Source organism: Sinohyriopsis cumingii, chromosome 6 (genome assembly GCF_028554795.1).
Source record: "Sinohyriopsis cumingii isolate HCF-2022 chromosome 6, ASM2855479v2, whole genome shotgun sequence".
Classification (NCBI taxonomy): Eukaryota; Metazoa; Mollusca; class Bivalvia; order Unionida; family Unionidae; genus Sinohyriopsis; species Sinohyriopsis cumingii.
Genome location: NC_142966.1, coordinates 26713503 through 26738669, shown reverse-complemented (window position 1 = coordinate 26738669; position 25167 = coordinate 26713503). Strand labels below are relative to the sequence as shown.

The 25167-nt window shown below is 34.7% G+C and overlaps 1 protein-coding gene across 2 annotated transcripts; it reads right to left on the bottom strand.

Annotated features, from left to right (window-relative positions):
- Positions 1-2483: 2483 nt before the first annotated feature.
- On the bottom strand, positions 2484-11767 carry LOC149796533 (uncharacterized). Of its 2 annotated transcripts, none has more exons than XM_089961225.1 (2): positions 11656-11767; positions 2484-4641 (listed from the first exon to the last, which is right to left on the bottom strand). In XM_089961225.1, the coding sequence occupies exon 2, from the start codon at positions 4535-4537 to the stop codon at positions 3329-3331; it is 1209 nt and encodes a 402-aa protein (XP_089817351.1). In that variant the 5' UTR covers positions 4538-4641; positions 11656-11767; the 3' UTR covers positions 2484-3328. The 2 variants fall into 2 exon arrangements, with proteins under 2 accessions (XP_089817351.1, XP_089817352.1); XM_089961226.1 differs by lacking the exon at positions 11656-11767 and adding an exon at positions 10695-10725.
- Positions 11768-25167: the final 13400 nt, after the last annotated feature.

The window sequence follows — 25167 nt, the reverse complement described above, 5'->3', positions numbered from 1 at the left end:
GATATTGAACTACCCCCGCGCTCGAATCCAACAATTGTACGATCTGACGGAGGATTTTATCAATGACTGTCAAAGACTCAGTAATAATATTGTACGCGGTTGACATAACACGGTCGTCGATAAGAACAATTTTCGGTTTGGCTGAAGACATTAATGATATTACAGAGGTCAAAAGAATCATACGCTTATTCTGGTCACCATATTGCGCCTGACATTGCACCAGTCGCTGAACAAGTTGCAGTGCGAGTCCTTGATAGCATCAAAACTGCTGTTGTGAATTGGTTAAAAAATCTGAATTGCAGCCGTTTCAATTGCTTCTAAAATGACTATGGCCATTAGTGACTCGAGCTTCACCAAAGGCGGTTCCAGGTACACAGTGAGGCTTTCTCCGGGAAAGATAACTGGATTTATTCTCGTGTGGTTAACACAAACAAAACTTAACATAATGCCGCTAAACAAAAGAACATATCAGTGACATTAAAGCTCTCAAAGTAAGTGGTGACGTCAATGCAATAGACCGGTTCAATAACAACAACAACAAAAGGTCCTATGATTGTTTCGGTCATAAACGCTGTAACACATTTTTTAATATTTTGACTAGTACTGGACTACACTATCACTTGAAGTTGCAGATTATTTAACCCGAGGCGGTGGAACTGGACGACATCCACTGTTTTATTCGACGCTGCCGTTGCAAACACGGCCAAGATGTGAACATCGTTTCGTTGAACAATGCATGTTCTCAAGCGCTCACCAACACCATGTGGGCTTGTTGATTTTACACTATTAACTTAGAAAGTACACTTAATTGTATACGAAATGAATATTAACTTTTACAAATGCTGCTTAGTCCGACGCAGCGCTTATGCGTATCTAAGCGTGTTTGCCACCAAATCGGATTTGACTGAGTTAATCAGATGGGTTATTGTTGGCGTCGACCAGGGCAGGGTGAGGTCGTGACATTCTAAGATCAAACTGGAAAATCTAGAATATCTAACGCAGATGTTCAAGATATTGATTTCAAACTGCGAATTCACAGCAAGGTATCAAATCAATCAGGCATTGTTTCTACAACAACGAAGTGGAGTTTACAGACAAAGCCAACCCGGTTGCATTTCCCATTGATAGTGAATAATCCTTTCGTGACAGGATTTTAGAATTTTTAAAAATAGGCCCTCGTTCGCCATAAGATATCTGGAGAACACTTTATAACCTAAGACATTATTTCACAACATAGAAATCAGTAAACTTGCAGAGACAAATGCGTTATTTTGGATTACAAAGTCAGCAGGTCATTGCAGATTTTGTTGGTTTTTAACTTTTACTGCAATAAAAGAAAGATCTTAAAGTTCAAGTGTAACTTATTAGAAAGAAGATGAATCATTATCCTCCTTGATATTTGGATAAATGTGTTCTAGGACGAAGTACGATGAAACCTATGATAGTACACATTTGATTAAAGGCAGTAAATTAACTCCCATTTAGTTAAAAAGATTTATTTGACTTTTTGTATTGGCTTATATGTAATGTGTTGGGCTATAATATTGTTAGGAGACTGTTAAAAGTACGACTTTAAAAGAAAAATGAACTAATAAAATTATTCTTTGAATGGACAATACATTTCTTTGTTAATTGTGCATGTTGGTGTATTTGTATGGAGAGAGAGAGAGAGAGAGAGTAGTGCATGTTGCAATATCCTAATTCAAGCTGAAAAAGTATGAGTCGTATGAAAATGTGTCAGTACATTTTTGACCCCCACATTTTTTATTTGACCCCCAGTTTTGACACCAAAGGGTTTTTTGTACCCTCAATTTTACACCCCAGGGGGATACACTGCACGTCCTACAATCAGATATTTTCTTTACGGGCCTTCAATTACATGCGTTGGTTTCATTTTGTTGAATTCGCAGTTTTATTTTCTGTGTTTCGGTAACTTGAAATCTTTTCTTTCTTGATTTAATCAGAGACTAGTTTTTAGGAGGCTCCTTAAACTATCTATACATAAAACATAAAATACTATCGGATTGCATTACGATAGCAAATCTGTATGGTTTATCTTCAACCTTCCGTATTTCACGCTGTAAAACTATACAACTTCCATAAACACAGGGAATTAGTTTAACTACGTAACCTTATGCCAGTGAATTCATGGTTTCGAGGCACATTGCGCCTGTAAAAGTGCATCACATTTGCCACCATGGCGACATAACGGTATCTGCCGAGTCTCTTCTTGTTTATTCCATTGTGTAATTATCCAGTCTTCAACCATAAATACTGCACCTGTAGTCACACAACCAAGGTACATCATTAGATTTGAATAGGGCCTATGGTGCGACAGGGACACTCATGCGGCTCTAACCTGAATTCACCAAAAGTAAATCATATAATCATGAAAATTCACTAACACTTCACTCATTGACGTTTGCTCTTAGTAATTGACTATGGTCTTATGCTAAGTAATAAAAAGTGCGAAAGCCAACAAGTTTTGTCAAATTCAAGAACTAATTTATTTCCTTAGAATACAAAGTGACAATTTGAAGAAAAAAAACTTACAGTATTGAAAAGATGTTGAAGCAAGAATGAGTAATTCAGCAAGTAAACAAGATTATAAAACCCTCTACTTGGCAAAGGTCACAATTAGCATTTTCTCGAAATAATATGACTTGATGAAATTACCATTCTAGAACATTATAAGTTCTCAACTAGATAAACTGTTACAGAAATTAAATAAAGAAAGTGGTAAACATCATGATGCTATGTAATTTTTGGATTCCAATATCCAAGACTCACGCCAAGATAAACATGCATACTTCTAATTGATAATAATATTAATATTTAACCCACACTCTTAGAAAAATATTAACTATCCAATATTTCTTTACAAAATAAAAATCACATCAACATCCCATCAAAAGCATAGGGTACCTGATTTCGAAGAAGGTCAACAACTTAATGCAATTAAGCAGAACACACAATGATGGAGAAAAGATTAACAATACAAATTAAATATGCAATACCGGGGCATCAAACACTTGTTTCGAGTCGGCCGATGCTCCTTGTTTCTCACTGCCGACCTTAGCACTTTTTCCCCTATGGTAAAAAATATCACATTACATTTATATGATATTTATCAAAAACCCACTTGCCTACCCTAATTTTAAAACCATTGCAATATGAAAAACATTCTTGCATTATCTTACTTGTTTGGTAAGATTCCACAAATGTTTATCATTCCACACTATTTAATCATCTTTTTTAATCGCACGTGATGAATGAATTACTCTGCTGCCATTGCATCAGCTGAATGCAAGTATTGTTTCTGGAGATTTTAGTAGAAAAGTGGTAAATGTGTAAGTCTTGAAACTGGATTTATCCAACCACTGAGCGGCGACCAGTTTAAGCCTGTAAATTCCATTTGTAGAAGGTCTTTTAACCCCTGTACAACCAACTCTCGATCAATATGTAAGTTTTCCTTACTTAAACCTGAAGTTATTGTTTTATGATATAGACGCATTTCGTCAAAATAGCCACGTATCATGCGTATCAACATATTGGCCAGTGATTTTCTGGTAGTGTGCTCCTCACGTGCTATCAATTCAAGCATATTATTTATGGCTACGTTTACACCAGAAATGCTGTAGTTCATATGTTGCCAAAGACACAGCGACAGATGCTCATTCAGATTATCAATGTGTAGGCAACGTCCCTCAGGTACGTAGAATGCAAAAACGACATGTTCCCATCTATTACCAAATGTGAATACGTTGCCCCATAGTGTAACGGAAACTCCCTGGTCTCCAGTAGAATGTGGTCTCCATATCCATGTTCCAAAGTTCTCATCTGGTTGAATGATAGGATCACTGAACAGTAGTGGACACTGGCCAGTGCGGTAGGTGCCTGGTGGGCAGACAAGAATCGCGTGCATAGTTTCCATTTTATAAGCAAATGTCCCGAGCTTTCTTATCTCTGGCATAGCATAACCAAATGGACTTTCGCAGAACTGCATTTGATATTTATAGAGTACTTCTTGGATGCTGAGGGTAAATTTACAATTTCCATACCTGGACATGGGCTGGAAAGGAGCTGTACTAGCAAAATGAGAAATTACACTATCAACTGTCTCCATTGAAAATCTATTTTGCAGTAGGTCTCGAGCGCACTGTTTGTAGTTCTCCTTCACACAATCTATTTCTGTTTCCCTGATCTTTAGTCCAAACCATACTAAGTCCATGCATCCAATGCCAGGAATATCTTTTGTGTCCGGTCTAAATCCACCATCCTTTATGATAGAAAGCATGTTTTCGCATGATGTCCCATGTGTTATTTCAGTCACACGTATTTCGTTATTGATATCTCTTCCATATTTGTTCCCGCAGAATTCAATACAATCCTTAAAATATGGGTAGTTTTTTGGGACGAAATTTGGAGGAGAAGATCCTTCCCAGTTATCGGACTGAATAAATTCGCCGATCATGAAATATTCCTGCACACGATCAGTTCGTGGTACTTTCTGCCACCCTTTATTCATCGAAGCCATAACAGATCAGTAGTAAATAGTATAACTAATAAGGATCAGTCACTTTACAGGTATGTTTCGTTCAATGACCGGGAAGAGAGGTCGTTGTATTTAATTGCCCATTTCTATGAAAAAGAAAGAAATGAAATATTTATACAGAATTCATCATATTTAACATAAGCAGATGTCCAGTAAATGTACAATAGAAATTTGTCGGAAAACGTTGAATTTCACATTCATAAATAAAATTAATCCCAGATGCTTGGAAGTTTGCAGTAATTTCGTCTGCAATTGTAAATTTACAAGCTTCCTTGGGAAGAAGTACAATGTAGGTAGATAGTGCTTTGATTAACGTGAATAACTGAGGTAAGCAACATTGAAACTGCGCATATTTGCACGAAACAAACAAATTCTATTCTAGGTCAGATCTTAAAATGGTCTCTTGAAACCATTTTAAAGAGAAAGATACATTTGGATTGTACATATTTTATACTTCGGTTAAAAGAAATCAGTAAAAGTCGTTTGACAGACTGGTAAATTTTTCTATATCACATGAGTACATGTGAGATAGCTAATCAACGGGGCACTCGATCTAAGAACAAGAAATGTATTAAAGAAATCAAACAAGATATGTTTCTTGAACACTGCCATGGATACAAATTGTGAGATGGCAATCAGATTATGTTACGAAGAAAACACTAAAAGATATTTGTAATATAGGTAAACCAACCAATATACGAATAACACAATGGTGGGATAAAAAAATTGTGCAAATAACAAACATAAAAGAGAATAAAAGTCTCACTATAATCATTCTTTCACGTTCACGCAAAGCCCAGTTGAAAGATGTTTTCTTTTACATTGTTTTCAAGAAGAAACACGTGACACTCTGCAATTTTTCTGCCACATATAACTAAAAGAAATCATAGTCCACTCACTCTTGAAATTTCATTAAGAGTTTTCAGCCAAACACTTTTCAAAATGTTCAGAATTCTTAACAATGCTACCCAGCCACCCCGCTATCACTGAAAGTTTTATTACAAATCCTAGGCCTGTTGCAACCAGTTTCAATCATTTAGATAAAATTCCCAAAACACCATCTGCTCATCCAGTTTTAAGAGGCTTTAACATACAAGCTTCTAAAAATTATAAAGAAACTCACTTGTCCTCCATCACATTTGAACCGCCACCATTTTCAAATTTCCGAAAATCACAAAGCCACTCAAAAGTTTAGGATAACATTAAACACCAATAATCATATTTCCTACAAAAATATTAATGCCAATACCAACCAATTTTCCTCGTGTAATTTTCCCGCGCAGATGTCAACATTACAAATTCTGTAGTTTCCACTATTCATTCCAAAGATTTGTAAATGTTCTTTTTCATCTTACAGAATATAAATAACCTGTTATCGATGTATTCCTGTATTAATTGAAAATTCTGCTCTGTGTTACCTTTGTATTCTATTTGAAATGTTTTACTTTGTAGGACTAGTGTTCTGTTCTAATTCTAGTTTTCTTTTTCATGTGACATTTTGTAAATACTTTGTAATGTGGCTGTATTTCTTCTAGTTCGTATATTGTTAAGCAATTGTGTTATCTTCGTTTGTAGCAAACATTTCCAGTTTAAGAAAAGGATTAATACTTTTGGAACATAGTCTTCAGGAAATTCATTGGATACAGAATATATAAATCCATTTATGTACGTATTAAATTGTTTTCTAGCTACTTTCTGTTCTACATTTAATTAATTTCCTTCTCGTTTAAATACTATTCAGTTTATTAGCAGGGCGTTAAAAGAGAACTCAGATAATCAGAACTGTATTATTCCTTTCTCATTGCAATCGTTTGCTAGTTTATATTCTTGTCCTGTTATTTTAGAAGTCTGTAAATCAGTGCAGTACATAAAATGAATGATTCTGAAGTCATAATTTATAGCAAACGAAAATTGGCTATTGGCTTGAAATCTTTATCATGATACTTCGAAAGATCCTGCATAGTGCCTGGTGATGTTAGCTGCAAAATTGAAGGGACACTTGTTGTTCACCTTAAAAATATCTGTTTGTGTTCACCAATATAGGCCATTCATTTCGACTGTGATATCGTCACCTATACTATGTCCAAGGACAGCTTTAATTTCGTCGTTGTCTTTGGTAACATGTCCTCTTGGTATTGTATATTTTCTCCATTTCTGTTCTTATTTTTTAATATCCCAGCAAATTCTTGGGAAATACTGAAATCTAAATAGCAAATCTTTTTTTCCTTTTCCAGTTTTCGTGGATTTCGAAAGTCATAAACATACTATTCAGATATGGATTCGGCTATAGCTGATCTGCACATGATGTAGGAGATACAAACAAAGTATTTTTGCTGAATTTTAGCCATTGTCTAAAGGACGATTTAATTCAGGACTAGAATTCAGCCTTCAATAAATCACACAAGGCATATCCCTATAGTAAACTGTATGACACTTTTTTTCCGTTTAGTTTAAACAACTACAAAATTACCTAGCCGTCTACACAATGCATTAACACTCCGTTGTTTCGCTCATAACTTAGCTATAAAGGAAGGACGTCAAAATGACACACACCTTTTTATGTAGATCTTAAAAACGGATTCACACTAGAAATGTTAGCAAAAAAACACCCATGAGAAGTGTGTGTGTGTGTGTGTATGTGTGTGATTTGGATTTTTAATGAACCTTTAACAATTTGTAAGTCATATTGCTACGAAGTGTGAAGCAGATCAATTTATTGTGATGTATAGCACTGGGGCATCATGCTGCAGACATGTAGCATGATGTCCCACCCAGTAACATTAACCTGACACCGACTAGTCCTAACACTAACCTAATATGCTCTTAATGCTGAGCGCCAAGCGAGGCAATGTTAGTACCTTTTTTATATTTCATTGGGTTTCGAACCCACGACCTCCCACATCCGAGGAGGACGCTCTATCCACTAGGCCACAGAAGCGGTCCCATGTGAAGAAATCTTCTATTTTTTGATGAAGTCAAGGAAACATGGTTCAACTTGCACAATACGTGTTTTCTGCATTCCACAGAAGAAATGAAATATACACAAGACTATCTTATTATTTTATTTTATTTTATTTATTTTTCTACCTATATGGAAGATCACAACTACATAGTTATATAATGCTAGTTCTGTTTCATCTTCAACATATTTCTCTTTTCTTCTTTCCTGTTCCACCTCACTGTGTTAACTTTATTTGTAATTTGGCGCTCCAGATCATTGCAATATTGAAGTGTAACTGTATCATTGTGCATATATGACCGACATTACTAATAACTGTTGTCTTTGTTCGTAATCTTAAATAACAGCAATGCATTTTGGTGCTGAAATCTGCAGCCACACGTAGATGGCATGTGAGTTATCGATCAGTTTATTATACAAACTGATATATGACAAAACAGGGTACGGAATAAAAGCGTTTCATGTAAAACGCAAAGTAAAGAACACTTGTAAAATGTATTTTTGTAATTCTTACATAATACTTAATAATATTTAATTATGCACACATGTACTTTTACATATAAACACAATGCGCATCACACAACATAAAAACCTGCGCATATATATATATATATATATATATATATATATATATATATATATATATATATATATATATATATACACGTTCCGGTGGCATAGTGGTTAGAGCGTCCGCCTCGGATGCGAGAGGTCGTGGGTTTGATCCCGGACCGACTTACAAAGACTTACAAAAATGGTACGAACAGCTGCCTCGCTTGGCGCTCAGCATTACGAGGTTAGTGTTAGGATTGGTCGGCCTGGTGTCAGAATAATTTGACTGGGTGGGACATCATGCTACATGTCTGCGGCATGAAGCCCCAGGTCTAGACATCACTATAAACTGCCACATTGCAGACATCGTAGCGATATGACTGAAAAATTGTTAAAGCTACGTTAAAAATCCAAATCACATCACATCACACACACATATCACCATGTCGGCCAATTCTGCGTGTCTGGTAATTCTGTGCAGCGATACGTCATTGCTGTAAACACTAGATCACGTGCTATTTTGCGTCAAAAATCCATTTTGTATCAAGAAAGAACAATCATACTTTACTTAAGTGTACAAAAATATCTTACATTTAGACTCGATAGGCATATGAAGATATGATTTCTAAATGTCAACATGAATACCCACTCCATGACCTTCTTAAATATGTAACCCAGAAAATCCTGTTTCCTATGTATCTTTTAGAATCATACAAATAAATACATTATGTAACAGATACAAATGTATACCTTAAAACATTCTGCATCTTAATCCAAGTTTCCAATTTTGCAAGAACTTGTCCCATACGTGCAATATCGTCAGCTACACAACGTGTCAACATGCCGCTAGACCGGGATTCTCAAGAAATTCCCCGGCGCATAGTCTGTTTATAAATTCTTTAGTAATTCTTCTCAATAAACAAGACGTTGTGAACACATTACATCCTATTCATTATTGTTTCTATTCCACATAATAGCGTTTTTTTCTCTTGTTGTTGTTGTATAAAATGTTGAACTTTACTAATTTATTTTACAAGATCGGTTTAGTTTGATTAATATCTCTTGCCATTTATTGGCATTGTTTAGTTGAATTTTGTAAAACTAGCTATAAACCTGACCGAATTACTCGACTATAACGTTGACAGAAACAGACGAAAGTAAAGTATTTCATTTCTGTCGAACGATGGATAAACATTACATCCTTTCCATGCTGTGCGCAGAATAGGCCGACACATTGCGAGTCATGAAAACACGGGAGTGGTATCCCGTATGCCCAAAATTAATATTATTTTGAACAGGACATTCTGGTGACCAATGTCTCTTTTCAAATGGTATACATTGCTGTAATTTATTTTCGTCAGTCAGTCGAATTTGGTAAGCGTTTTGCTTCACTATTGGAGATGGAAACCATAAGTGCGCAGAAATGAGAGAGAGAGAGATGATTATTTTCTTTTCCTACGTTAATATCGAATACGTTCATCGTGTGGTGCTAAACATGTGATATTTTAACGAGTATAGAAACCACTAGTCAAAATATATCGTTTTTGGTACCACAATGAGACATATCACATATTAATGTAGGAAAAGAAAGTCTTCTTTTTATTATATACCAAACTTGTTCATGAATCGAAGTTTAGAAGATTAAACTCTCTCTTCAGCACAACACGCTTACCACAACCTTTTCGTAAATTTACCTCACTTTCATAGGATGATCGTATACGTGACTTAAGAAAGCAGTAGGATCGGGTTGGCCTAATATGTCGCAGTTAATTACATTTTTGTCTTTTTGTAAACTATCTGACCTTAATCTAAATGCAACTCATTACAGTGGGTTTATCGTTGTTATCAAGGAATAAAGGCGACAACTTCAAAGAGACGCGAACGGCGTTTGGTAAGATTTATATTTCATTGATTGTCAGAGATTAATTTCCATGTTTGAAATATAAGGTAATTTTTATTTATATGTTCTAGCTAAGTATGTACTGGTTTTGTTTTATGTTGTTTGTTTGTTGTGGGGTTTATTTTTGTTGTTGCTGCAACTACGGATCATATTCACGAGATTTTAATTTCACAGAGTAGAAAGTTAGTGAATTTCCAGTCAAATTTAGATTTTATTATCATGAGAGGAATCAGAAGCATGTCTTTGACCTTGTAATTTATAGCCTATCACCAGATTCTCATGTTGACACATCTCTATGGTTTGAAATTAGACTTTTCTGCGTTGACTTTGTAACTTTGCGTTTTTACCATCGAAGCGCTGAGCAAGCATCGATATTTAAAAAACATCAAGCCTGGCTGTTTATACTTTCCGTCATTGTGACGTGAACTAAATATTTCCGGTAAATCAATGGTCCTGACAATAACACTTGCAGTCGTGTTGCAAGTTTGATGGAAATCTTCAGTACCAGTTTTGAACATGATGATTCAAAAGTCGTTACTCAGTCTTCTCAAGTTTGATAAGATAATGAAATGAGAGGTATTTATGGGATACATACAAACGAGCGAGCACTTAACGCACCAACGGCACATTAACACTTAATATAAACATGACAACAGATTAAAAAAATCTGTGACACGGCAGCCATGGTGTCTAACAAACTTAATGTTGAGCTTTAAAACAAAACATACCGAAAATCTGTTTTTTTCTTTGTTATAGAGGGTGGGTGGGTTGTTGTTGACGGCTGCAATCCAAACAGACACAGGTGAATCTTGAATTTAATCAGCTAGGTAAGGAATTGTTGTCTATATACCGAACAATAGACAATGAAAAAACATTTTGAAGGTAAGGTAAATTTTTCTATCAACGAACGATGATTTTCAAAATATATGCTCCAATGTATCGCAATGGAATGCAGTCGCACACAATATACTATCACAAACTTACTATGTAACCTTTTAAAATCCGCATTTTAAAATTAGAATTTTTTATTTTATTTATATTGTAAGTATGAGTTTTTAATAATTAGAGATTACCGGTTTGACAACTAATTGCCCGTTATGAGTGAGCGTGGTGCTGAATGCTTTTAATGTAAAATTATAGTAATGCTAGTTAAATGAGACATGGTTTCCTTTACTCAAACATAACTGAAATACAGTAAAAAAGACGTGGTGAGTCCAACTTTTGAGAATGAATATTAAAACAGACTCCAAAATAAGTCTTATAATCAATGTAGGTAATGATAAGATACTCTTGAGTTGGCATGAAAATATTATAAATTATTTGTGTGAAAATTATGTTTTAATACACTATTGTTTTATGGTTTTATGATTATTTTGCCATATCATAAGTAATGAAGTCACCGTTCATTTACATTATTTCTTACTTTGCTTATGGATATTAAATTTCAAGTGAAATTTATAAAAGGCACCTTTCCTATATGTTCAGCAAATTTCAAATTTATGTTAAATTTTAACCCAACGTGACTACAACTTGCTGCCAGAATACAGAATACAAAGTACCGTATACAAAGCGTGGTTAAACACATTTGGACCGAGTTTAGTGTGGGTAGTACAAATCTAAATCATGAAAATGTTGAGAAATTGTAATGGCATGTTACGGTAGAACTACATGGAAAAGAGTTATACTTACGATTTCGCCACTGTAATGGAGAGAAATACTTAAGCGACTGTTTATCTCCAACCCAAATTTATACCGAGGGAAAGGATTACTAACGGTCTAAATTTAGAAAGAAATGTTACTGTATTTCCATTTTTAAATGTAGAGGCCTAATATGGGTCCAACGAGTCTAGGCATGCTTTTGGACTTATATGTATCGCCTATCGTCTCAGTGATAGGATTCCTAATGGTCTAAATTTAGAAAGTTCTGTAAGACTACTTCCATTTCTAAATTTAGATATTTATCCTCAGTCCAAGGAATCCAGGCATGCTTTTGTGACTTACTTTTTATCGCCTATCATCTTCAGTGGGATTCCTAATGGTTTAAATGAGGAAGTTCTGTTAAGCTGTTTCGTTTTCTAAATTTAGATTTCTGTTCTCGGCACAACAAGTCTAAGCACGCTCTTGGCCTCATTATTCATCGCCTGTCATCTTAACGTTAGGATCCCTAATGGTCTAAATTTAGAACGTAGCGCTAGGTTATTTCCATTTCTAAATTTAGATGTTTATTCCTAGTCCAAAGAGACTATGCATGCAATTTTATAATTCATCGCTTATCATCTTAGCCATATTATTTCTAATGGTCTAAATTTAGAAAGTTATGTTAGGCTATATCCACTTCTAAATTTAGATGCCCATTCTCGTTCCAACAAGTCTATGCATGGTCTTGGCCTACTAATCATCGCCTATCATCTTAGCAATAGGATTTCTAATGGTCTAAATTTAGAAAATTCTGTTAGGGTATTTTATTTCTAAATTTAGATCTTTTCCCGGTCCAACGAGTCTAGACATGCTCATGGTCTTATAATTCATCGCCTATCATCTGATAGGTCTTAAATGTGCTTACTGTATCTCTTTCTTCTCCAGTTCTATGTTGAAACCGATTTTGAACTACACGTAGGATTATTATCTGTAATGTGTTATAATGTAGGATTCTTTTAGAATAGTTATAATTACATTTATTGCATGATCCGTATTTATTATTGTTTTCAAGCAAGAATTCGTCTCAGTCTTAATGAAAACGCGTTCTAAATTTGTTACAGTCTTCTTTTTCTCTGAGAAAAATAAGTCTAATAACATTTACTCACAAATAACGCTGAAATAAATTTCATGGTGTAAAATGTTAATAGCATTTTTATGACCATGGTTTTCAATGTAATGTGAATCATAATATACCAAGATCAATCAATGGTATGTTCATATGATCTGGCAGGCTGCCCTTGTGGGTAAACAGGAATTTAATCTTAAAAGTATCACATGATTAATATTAGGGTGGTACTCTGAGGTGAAAAGGAAATTTACCTCATGTTCGATAAATGCAGTTCAGTGTTAAAATTTATGTGTTATATATCAAAACAATGAACAAAACTGTGTGTGTGATATGGATTTTTATCGTAGCTTTAACAATTTTCCCGTCATATTGCTACGGTGTCTACAGTGTGGCAGTTAATAGTGATGTCTAGCACCTGGGCATCATACCGCTGACATGTAACATGATGTCCCACCCAGTCACATTATCTTGTGTGAAGGAGCAAATTTATGGCGATCTATGGAGAACACATGAGAGTGAGACCATAGAACAATTAGATTTATGGGGACAGGTGCGTATCAAAATCGCCATAATGCCATGATCGGTAATGACCTTTAGAGGGGAGAATTTATTCCTAATTAAGCATTTGTTTATGCAGCAGCCAGACGGACTATTAGGGACACGGTAAACTTTGATTTCATAGTAAAGCTGTCACAAATTGAGAATTTCCATTAACACCTAGTCGCAACGTAGAAGGTCAAACTCATTCCAGATTTTGTGCCTCTGGAAAAAGGCGGCAAATATACTTAATCCTGATTGGTTACGCAAAATACGGTGCGTGTTTCCCACACTAAATTTCCTAGTTTTAATATAGCCACATCAAAAATTGTAATCAGTCTAAGCTTTTCTGCAAGAGAAAAAAAAAAACCAAAAAAAAAAAAAAAAAAACCAAGCGTAAGGAAAAACCGATAGAAATTTTGGAGAAATTCTCTCGTAAAACTGTTGTCCATGAGGACTGTTGTCGAAGGAAATCGACGAACAAATTTGGCGGTAGAAGCGAGGAACGTTGAAAGCAAAGCAAGAAAATAGCTCCTGCGACGTATGGTGCACGTATTAATTCTGAGACGCATTATGAGACTGTCTCTGAGACGTATAGTGAGAGGTACTTATCCTGAGATCCAGGTATCCGTGAATCTACGTGCTACGCACAGAGCGATGACCGAAAGAGGCAAGACCGATGAAAGTCGAAGGAACAGCTGTTGTGGAAGTGGAGTGAACCAAAGGAACAGGTTATGCAATCGTACAAGGCATTGACTTCGATTGTTCACTGGATCCTATGATGAACTAAATCTATCAGTAAAACAGATCGGCTATTTAATTTAAATATATTTGTGTGTTGTTTTTTTATGTTGTAATTCGGTGAAAGTTTTATATCTAAAAGCAAAGTATATTCCTGATGTAAAGAATTCTCACAGTTGTTTTATGTAATTAATTAAATTGTTTGTTTACATGTATGGGGGCTCCTGTTGGTTTGTTCTATATATCTGGTCAGATCTCTATATATTCCACCTATACATTTCACCACTTATATTTATATTTACTCGAACCGGGCAATAATATCGAGGGAGGTCAACCTCTAGATAACGTAAACCAAATTAAGCGGACACCTTGAAAGAAGGTACAATCCGCCAACCCGTACCTATTGCAAGAAGAGGGGACTTTGTGTAAGGTTTCTACAAAGTGGACCGTGGGGAGCTTGACGACCGCGCCGGTGGCCTAGTGGTTAGAGCATCCGCCTCGGATACGGAAGGTCGTGGGTTCGATCTCCGCTCGAGTCATACCAAAGACTTACAAAATGGTACTAACATCTGCCTCAGTTGGCGCTCAGCATTAAGAGGTTAGTGTTAGGACTGGTCGGCCTGGTGTCAGGATAATGTGACTGGGTTGGACATCATGCTACATGTCTGCGGCATGATGCCCCAGTGGTAGACATCACTAAAAACTCACACTGCAGACTTCGTAGCGATATGACTGAAAATTTTTTAAAACTACGTTAAAATTCCAAATAACACACGCGTGACACCAGCTTACATCCTGACACCAGTCTGACCAGTCCAAACACTAACCTATCAATGCTGAGCGCCTAGCGAGGTAGCTGTTAGTACCATTTTAAAAGTCTTTTCTATGACTCAGCCGGGGTTAGAATCCAGGCGAATGCTCTAAGACCAGGACACGAAGCGGTCCAGAACAAAATTGAGATCGAGCGATAAAATTAACGCACTAATGACGCAATAGTAAATAACATAAAGGTGCGAAAATGAGAGAAAGCGAAACATGAGAAAACATGATGTTTGACAGAGCAATCCTGAGATCTAGAGTCACTTACTTTTTGAGCTTAAAATTTTCACACACCAAGCAATTGGATTTTGTGTGATGGGAAGGTAGGGATGGGTGAAAGATTGGGGTTTGTAAAAATGAACACTGGTGAATTCTTGAATTTAACTGTTTGATATGAAGACTTAAAACTTTTCTTTCAATGAAAAGGACTACCTATAAATCAATGGATCCGACATGTTTATAAAGATGGTCCCATATTATAATAATATTATTTTCGGACGGCTGTAGGTGAAACGTTTGTCATGGTTGATAGTTACAGTTTATTATTTGTTACATAGATATTAACTGGCAACATTTAAGAGGAAACCTGGACGGCTTTATATCAAAAGCAAACAACTTACATCCTTCCTTAAAATCCACGACAGAACTCTGCCTTAGACTACATAAACATACTTCCATCCAACTGGAATTCAGGGCATCCCGTACAACCAGGCACTGATAAATACACAGAATTCGCTCCTACCGACGGTGAACGCTTCTAATATAAGTTCTGATAAGTTGAATTAATACTTGTTGAAACGAGACCACGACAAAGATCTGAGGCCGCTAACCACCCCACCCCACCCCTAAAAAAAGAACAACAAGGGAATAGAAAAAGAAAAGAAAACCATTAGCCTCATTAAATAGAAAATAAAGGAAAAAGTTGACATACCAAAGTAATTCAAATTACCCAGATAATATTGGCCCATCGTGGATCGTTTGATACACTGTTAATTCTCCCATCAAACAAATAGTAGCCTACCGAAGACCGAAAAGCTCGTTGAGAAAGAATATCACCACACAATTAAGAATTTTCAATTCGTCCTCTACTGTGATTCTAACTCAGGCCTGAGATATGGTAATATTTTTTCGCGGTAAATACTTTCACTTCATATTACCATGAACGCGCTGGAAGGATCCATGGATAGAACTGTCCACTCTGTCTGGTATATACATTACGCGCATTGTGGATTACGTATTATCCACAATATCCGGTGATGTGGAAGCTGGGGCAAGGTTTTAAGAGTCCACTACGTGAAGGGGATGTCCATTGCATCTGGCGGATTTCGCTTAAATCTGGTGAACATCCATTCAAGCTAATAGAACGTACTCTCGGATTTGTTTGCAGCCTTCGTGGGTTTTATGGCACACCTACTTGATATTTGCTATGTTCTTTACTAAAATTCAAGTGAAAGACCTGACCTTGTTTACAATTGAAAATGTTCTAGAAATAAACCTTTTTTATACTAAGGTTGTTTACTTCATAATTATTTATTCATATCTTAACATCTGTTGTGGAATCAGTTTTTATTTGTGCTTCAGTTAATACTTGAAAGGATTTATTTAAATTATTCTTTGGAGTTACAAAGTAATCATTAATACGTTCGGACCAAATCACTATTTTGTGATTATTGACAATTCATTTAGAGATATTTTAGATTATATCATTGTGATACATCAAGTCTGTTAGTACCTCAGCACTGTTCCACGCTATTGTGATATCAGTCCATTCATTGTTGAAATTCATTCAAAACACCACTAGTACTCATATTTGGAATGCTCTATACTTTTGACTTGTAATAGAACTTTTACCACTATTTAGGATTTTATTAACTATGCTGTAAGTTCTTTTTAAATTTTCAGTTGATATTCAAGGGAAATAAATTATTTGTTGACATTTACTTAACTTGTTGGTTTTCGCTTTTATTTATTATTTAGTTTAAATCCATAGAGTCGTAACAGTACATATACCTTTTATCTAATACACATGCGAAGATTTACATACTGTTGTGCATGAAGATGTAACATTGATTTCCTTTCTCAATAAATTATATTTCATAAAGGTGCTTATTATGCTGGTTATTTTTTTGTCATAGGTTCCTTTAAATATCCATACTATTTTATAACCTTCTTTAAACACATTGAAAGCAGTTTATAAATAAGACATGAAACGCCCCAGCTTCTCACACATACACCAGAAGATAGTTATCATTGGCATCATCCTCGTTTAGATAAGATTGATCAAAGTTTATATTATCAAATAATTATTATAAATAGCGTTTACAAACGAACGATGTACTTTATATATTTATAGCGTATGCAATTTAAGTACAGGGTATATAATACTATGTATGATTTGTTTTCTCTCGAGTTTATTCCGTAAGAATAAAGCGGCATTGTGGTCATCATGGTTCATTGAAATTACTGCCGTGTCACAACCTTATCCTGGATATCTGTATGACATGTAGTACCTTGCTGTGTCTGGTAAGTGAATTCATCCATAGAGTGAGTGGACTCCAATTCAGTGCTTCGAAGTCCAATGGTGGTAGTAATTCTATTACGCGCTGTACAACCGGCCCTAGATTAACACGTACATATTCCTCATTAGAATAACTTTCCATCGTTTTCTCATACAAACTCTCTTCGGTTAGATAACCAGCAATCATGCTAATCAACGTATCCGCCAGTGATTTCTTCTTAGTGGCCTATATGGACGCTATCAAGTCAAGCGTCATATTTATGTCCCCAGTAACACCTGAAATGTTACCATTTCTACTTATTTCAATAGACAATGACACACTACTTTCCAGATCATAAATTTCAGACAACAGTTCTTTGGTACATAAAATGCAAAACTGACATTTTCCCATTTGATGTAGTGGAACAATGGCTTGCCACTGTCAAGAAAGGATATATACTGAATTCCAGTGGAATGTGGCTTCCAGGTCCATGGTTCCAACATTGCATCTGATTGAATGACGGTGTCGTCAGACAGTAGAGGACATTTGTAAGTGTCGGGAGTGTTTGAAGAGCAGACAAGAATCACGTGCATAGTTTACTGCTTGAAAGCGAATGTCTCAAGCTTTCTAATTTCAGGCCTGTCCAAACTAGCACAGAACTGAGTTGCGTATGCTTTTAGTACTTCTTTCATTCCAATGGTAAATTTAAAATGTCCATACCTTGACATTGGCTGGAATGCTGGGTTAAGAGCGGTTTGTGATAGTATTCTATCAGCTTTCAGTTCAGGTTTATCTTGCATTAGAGCTTGCACTCTATTTTTGCTGTTTTCCTTCATGCAACTCTATTTCGTTTTCCCCGATTTTCAGTCCAAACCATACTAAAGTCATCTGACCGATGCCAGGACAACCTTTTTCTTTTGATCTAAATCCACCTTTATTTATTATAGAACGCATGCATTTGAACGATTTTACATGTGTCCTTTCAGTCACATGTATTTCATTATCAAATGGATAACTGATACGACCGTAATGAAAGACATCTTTAACATATAGGTAAACTTTTGGGCTGATCCCTCGAGGTGAAGACTCGCTCCACTTATCTGACTGAATAAATTCATCAAGACAGAACAATTTTTGCCCAGAATCTGTCCTTTCTATTTGCTGTCAATTTGTATTCATCTCACTCATAGCAAGTGGATACTGAACTTTATTAAATCTGTAGTGTATTTGTTACTGATGGATCTACAAAATGGGTACTTTTACTTAGTGTACCTGTGTCAGACTAATAACGACCAGTCACTTCATGACCACCTTTCGTTCCATGGTCAGGAGTGAAGCCATTGTATTTAAATTTCCCATTTCTAGGAAAAATAAATAAATTAAATGTTTATATGGAATTCACAAGATTTAACACAACGCAAGTGCTCTGCAAATATAAATTTCAAAATGTTACAAGTAATAAAAAAAAATCATAAAATTCTGAATGTCACATTCATGTTTAAAATTTTCCCAGATGTCTGGAGATCTCCCGTAATTTGATGTGCAATCGTCATTTTCCAAGCAATCGTGGAATGGACATTTTTGATCGTTAGTACACCAGTTAACTTGAACTAAAGAGGTAAACTGCATTTGAATTGCGTGTGTTTGCACAAAACAATACAATGATTCAGTTCTAGGTCACAATATATAGTAAAATACACGTTTGAATCTTATAGTTTGAATATTTGGGTTAAACTCACCTGGAATACATTTTGGATAGACTTGTATATTTTTCCATAGTAAATGAGTAATTGTTCGATAATTCGAAACATGTCTTCTTTAAAAGCTTGATTTTTAATATTTTAAAAATCTAAAATTGTACATACAAAGTTTCATCTTGAACTTTTATTCTTATATTGTAATACAAAATATATATTTCTGTACGGTTTGCCAGAAACTTCATAACATGAAAATGAACTAAAGGAGGCAAGTTCGTGTCATTGACTAGATAAAACGTTTGCATATTGACATGTTCACAAAAGAAGCACAAACCAAGCCCAAAAACCATGCCATGTGATACCACAACGTAATGTAGAATAAACTGATACCAATACCCAATTTCCAGTAAGAGATATAAATTAGATCACAGAATATAAATTAAAATGACAACAAATAACATTATCGAGTTTTGCATGTAGAATTATCCCGAAGATTGATATAAACTTATGTAAGATGCACACTAATCAACATTGTAATTGGCATGGAAATATGCGTTTTATTAGAGGAATCAAGTAAGGCACCTGATATTTTACCAATAATATGATGGATGCAAACTATGCAATGGTATATGCTTATGTCAAAAATAACAGGTCCATTAAAATGTTACAATAAAGCCAAAGCAAACAAGATTGACAATGAAATAAAATAGAGAGACAAAACTGCTGCAAACACAAACATGCCCAGAGTACAATCAATGATTACATACATCACCTCTACTGTAACTAGTCTCCAGTCAACATTATAAAGAATATAATGCAATAAAAGATACAATCACAGTAAAGTGGAACTGCAGACTTCTGTAACTATTATTTTGCAATCTTTTATCTTGACATTTGAATTTTTTTAAAGTCCATTAAAATATGGCATATGGGCTTTTAATTGGCAATTATATGTAAACATACACAAAAATGTAGAAAGTCCATTTGAGAGATTATTTTCTCTTTCTCGGCTTGTATGTCAACTGAAAATAGTGGCATTCGCGGGAAATTTAAGCATCGTATGGAAAGAAAAGCAAGAAAAGATTTGGATACATTTTAAATACAGATTAACAACAACAAACAATGTATGTCTCATAAAATGCACAGTATGAAATAAATGAGGCAAGGAATAATATATTTGTGTACTGGTGTGCACTATATAAAATTGTTATGTATTTGTATATATTGTGTCACTTTCAATAATTCTACTACGTTTCTGCTGTGTGGGCCCTGTTTGAGAATTCGCCTGTTAAAAGAAGTTGACCCAGTTAGGGATCTCGTTCATGTTTTCCGTTAGGTTCATAACAAACATATTTTGTACGGTGATGTTTGATCCGTAGAATGGGTTGCTGATAATCTTATTCTGCTGAATATTACACGTTTGGGAACTTGCCGTGCAGTTGGAAATTTCTTTGTTGTGGGGGTGGGGGTTGACATCATCATTATTTGGGTGGCCGGTGTTGCTCAGGTAATTGGATTACGTCTGTTGTTGTTTTTCACTAATGTTTGAGTAGCTGTTAATAGACTGTATGTTTTTTAATTCCAGAAATTTGCATGATATCAGTTGGGGGAATGTTTTTGTCTCTTAACTTCTGAAATAAGTACTTGCGGCTACTTTTGTTTGTTAATTTTTTTCTTTCTGTAATATTTGCCTTCTCTTTCATTTTTTTTCATGATGCATCCGAGTTTGTTAATTTCACCGACTTGTTTCCTAAACCTTTTTGGGTTTGTCGCTGAGATTGGCATAGTGTTGCTCGCAATATAGAAAGGATCTTCACGTTGACAAAAGTCTGCTGGTCTCAGCTCAGCATACCGTTTGTAGATAGCAAGAGGCTCTCTCTCTCTTTTTTTTTGTTTTTGTTTTCATACATCTTCGGATTAATATCCCTGATGTCCTTGACATTGTCTCCTGCTCTTGTTTTTGTCTGCCTTTCATTGAGTTCAAGATACGCGAGGCCATTCACATCTTTCTTTAGTGTAACATCCACCCATTTCAGATTGTAATGTTCAGTCACTCCCCTCAAACTGAATTGCACAGAGTTGTTAAACCACAATGTGTTAACAATGACTTCAGGTGTATCCATCGCCATTAGTTTTTTTTACTTAACAAGGCATTTATTTCTTCGTCTGTAATCGGTTGACTCCGATTGGGTTTATTTCCTTTTCCTTTAGATTTTAAATCTTTTTGGCTAGCCAGAAGAGCTTCCCTTGTTAATGCAAAAATGTACGTTCCTCTCATGATAGTACTTGCATGTTTCTTGAATTTAAGGTGGCGATCAATAGAGCTGATGATGCTTCTTAAGCTGTTCGGTTCAGTTCAAACTCAGATCCATCTTTTCTCTTAACACTGAGTATAAAACAAGCCAGGTACTGATCCAATTCAGATGGGTGTATCTTGTGTAAATTTCTGAATTCATGTTTTGACTGCAAGAATTATGTCACTAGCCTTACATCAAAAAGTGTCTTTTTTAAAAGTGTTTGCATTCTGCTTACTTTCTATAAATTTCAGTATATCATCAGGCTCATAGTGTACAAATCTGTCTTCCCTAACACAATGATCATTTTCATTTACACTTGTCAAAGCCATGTCTCTATCAAACTCTCCAATTAACTCACACTTTAGTAGATTAAATGTTGCTTCATCATCTTGCTCCTTATCTGATGTCATTGCTTTCTTTTTTCCACAGAGATGCAGTGTTTGATTTCTGCCAGAGGGAGAGACTGGAAACATCAATATTTATTTCCTGGGTTGAGTATTGTTTTTGTTTTTTGTTGTATACAAATGTGTTTCTATAGAAAAATATTTTACAAGAAAATCATTTTCTTGTTTTTTTTTTCCTTTTTAAATGTAATATTACAAGAAATTCATATTCATTTTTTTGGGAGTATAATAGCAATGAAAACGTCTTTATTGTGCGTATTCATACGCCGAGGCAAATCACAATTTGATATACCAATACTACTGGTATATCAAGTTACTTTATACCAACACTTCAAAGACCATGTTATTTTTAATGGATGTGGCATATATATATATATATATATATATATATATATATATATATATATATATATATATATATATATATATATATTGTTATGTATATTTGATTTAATGTAATTGTTTGCAACTTTTAAATATTATTATTCCATTACTTTCTATTGCAAGGTAACTTTATTTACTAGAATAGTATTCAGTTCTGACTTTTTTATTTTTGATGTAAACAAGTTTGTAGATACATTGTATCTAATACTGATCTAGTTCCTGACCTTGATTCAGAAATCAGTGAGAGTTTAAATAAACGACTTTTTATTTTTTATTTTTAATTCTTTCTCAGAGTAAGATTCATACATTGGTATCGAGGCCACACTTGGAGTAGGTGACAAATAGCATGTATCAATTAGGTTTTTCCAGAGTATTGACCCACATCTGGGCATCTGTTTTGAGTTGTAGCTAGATTTATTATTGATGTTTTGAGAAAGAATATTCATTGAGAAATTGTAGTGACATGCAAAGGTAGTAACTTGACGAAAACGAGTTATACTTACTATTTTGCCGCTGTGTTATAGACAAACACCGAAGTGGCTGTTGACACTTTTACTTACATTTATACAGAGCGACAGGATTCCTCATGGTCTAAATTTTTAGTGCTTTGTGGTTTTTTTTTTTTTTTTTTTGTACTTGGCTTGGCTAGGGATACATTCCAAAACGCATAACAAAAAAAAAAACAACAAACAAACAATGTTTTAAAGTTCCTAGCCATTCTTTCATAAGAAAACTGCTTACCTACATGATACGTAACAGTTGATCTACTACATATAATGTTATGTTAATTTAATTGGGATTGTGTTTTGGCTTTTGTCTATAATTTTGTATTGAAACGATAATTTTATAAACAAAATATTACTTAGCTTTTCTGTTTATCACTGTAGATTAGATTGTAAGATAATTATTACTTGTAAGATAATTATTAAGTTGTAGATAAACACGTTTACTTGGATTGAGTTCAGGACATTGGTTATCTCATGGTGAATTCCTGGTCTACCTGACATTTACCTAAAATTTCACTGAAAGACCTGACCTTGTTTACAACTGAAACTGTTCTGGAAATAAACATTTTTTTATATGAAGCTTGTTTACGTTGGAATTATTTATTTAGATCTTAATATCTTGAGTGGAATCAGACTTGAAGCTGCATTCAGTTAATATTTGATAGGATTTATGTAAATTCTTCTTTGGAATTACAAAGTCATCATTCATATGTTCTGACTAAATCACTTTTTTGGATTATTATGAATTCATTTAGAGACATTTTTTATTATATAATTGTGATACATCAAGATTTAGTACATCAACACTATTTCTGGTTATTGGTACATCAGTACATTCTTTATTGAAATTTATTCAGAACATCACTGGAATTCTTTCGGAATGCTCTATAATTTTGGACTTGTGATGGAACATTTAAGACTATTTAGGATTCAATTCACTGTACCGTAAGTTGTTTTTAAATTTCACTTCATATTCAAGGGAAATAAATATTTTTTTAAAATTGACTAAACTTGCTAGTTTTCGCTCTTTTAAGTCAATAGATTCGTAACAGTACATTTACCTTCATATAGACATGCGGAAATTTACGTACTGTTCTGCATCGAGAACTTTGATGTACTTTCGCAATAAATTATATTTCATATAGGTGCTTCCTATATTGGTTATAAATTTGTCATAATTTTCATTTAACATCCATACTATTTCCAAAACCTCCTTTAAAGAAATTAGTGAAAGCAGTTTATAAATAAAACAAGAAAATCCCCATCTTCTCACAAATGTTCCAGAAGGTAGTTGTCATCGATTACATTCATCCTTTAGACAAAATTTGAAAGAAGTTTATATTGACAAATAATTACTACCAATATCGTTTACAAACTGACGCTGTACTAATTATAGCGTACATGTAAATAAAGTACCAGGTACATAATGATAAGTGCGAAAGTATCTCCAGTTTTTTCGGTAAGAGTATTAGATTTTTATTCAAGGCTGTCATCTATTAGTTGCTGTCCATGCCATAAATCGGGGTTTATGAAATAGGTTACTTTGCTCGTCACTTTTTTGGGGAAAACATGTCATTTGATTCCAGCTGAGGAGAAACAATTTACACTCAAGTCTGCTACAGCAGCAGAGAGGGTGAACAGACCATAGAATTCCGACAAAACAAATAAAACAAACAAATAAAAACATCTCGTAGAAAGGTCAAGATTTTTACAAATGAACTTTTCCTTGAGATGTTTTATTTCTGTAATGGACGATTGTACTAATAAAACCTCAGTTCGAAATAGTAGCTGAAAAAATAAAGTACTCTACGTGTTTATTTATTCTTGTTTATTTTTTTGACGACCAACGTTGGTAGGTACCCTCTCTGCTGCTCCTCTTCTGCTGATATTAATTAAATTATTATGTTATAATAAAATGATACATCCAGAATCTCATACTGCAAGAACAGCACGAGAACGATTAGAAACAATTAAAAAATTTCTTCCTGTCAGAGACTCATTTAGAAAAAATCTACAAGCGCAGCAAGAAGCACGAGTTGAGTACGAAGAGGACACTAAAAAACTGTTTAAGCCCGTCACTGCAGCTACTGAGAAAGTTACAACAGTCATTAAAGAGGATCTTCTTCCGGTATCAGAAAAAATAGCAAGAAGAACTAAACAGGCAAAGAAGATTTTACGAGACCTTCCAACTGACATAGCTGCAGCTCAACCTCCACCTGTTGGTGAGGAAATACTTGAAGGTATTGGAGAACTTCGTACTGAAGTCGCCGATGTGAGAAAAAAACTTGCATCTAAATCCAAATCAGCAGGAGAAAGCTTAAAATTAATTGCAAGATTTAACGAAGGAGTTGTTGAGGAAATTAGAAAAACTGAAAGAGAGAAATTACCTAAGATGATATTAGATAATATATCTGATAAATCTAATTTTTTAAAACCCTTTTATGGAAAAACAGGTGATGATGATTTCATTAAATGGATATATCGCGTATATTACAATAAAAAACAAGCTAGAGGTCAAGAATTTAAAAGATTTAATGAAGAAGTAAATAGA

Coding starts and splice junctions, on each gene's coding strand:
- LOC149796533 (XM_089961225.1), bottom strand. CDS start 4,537: ATGGCTTCGATGAATAAAGGGTGGCAGAAAGTACCACGAACTGATCGT.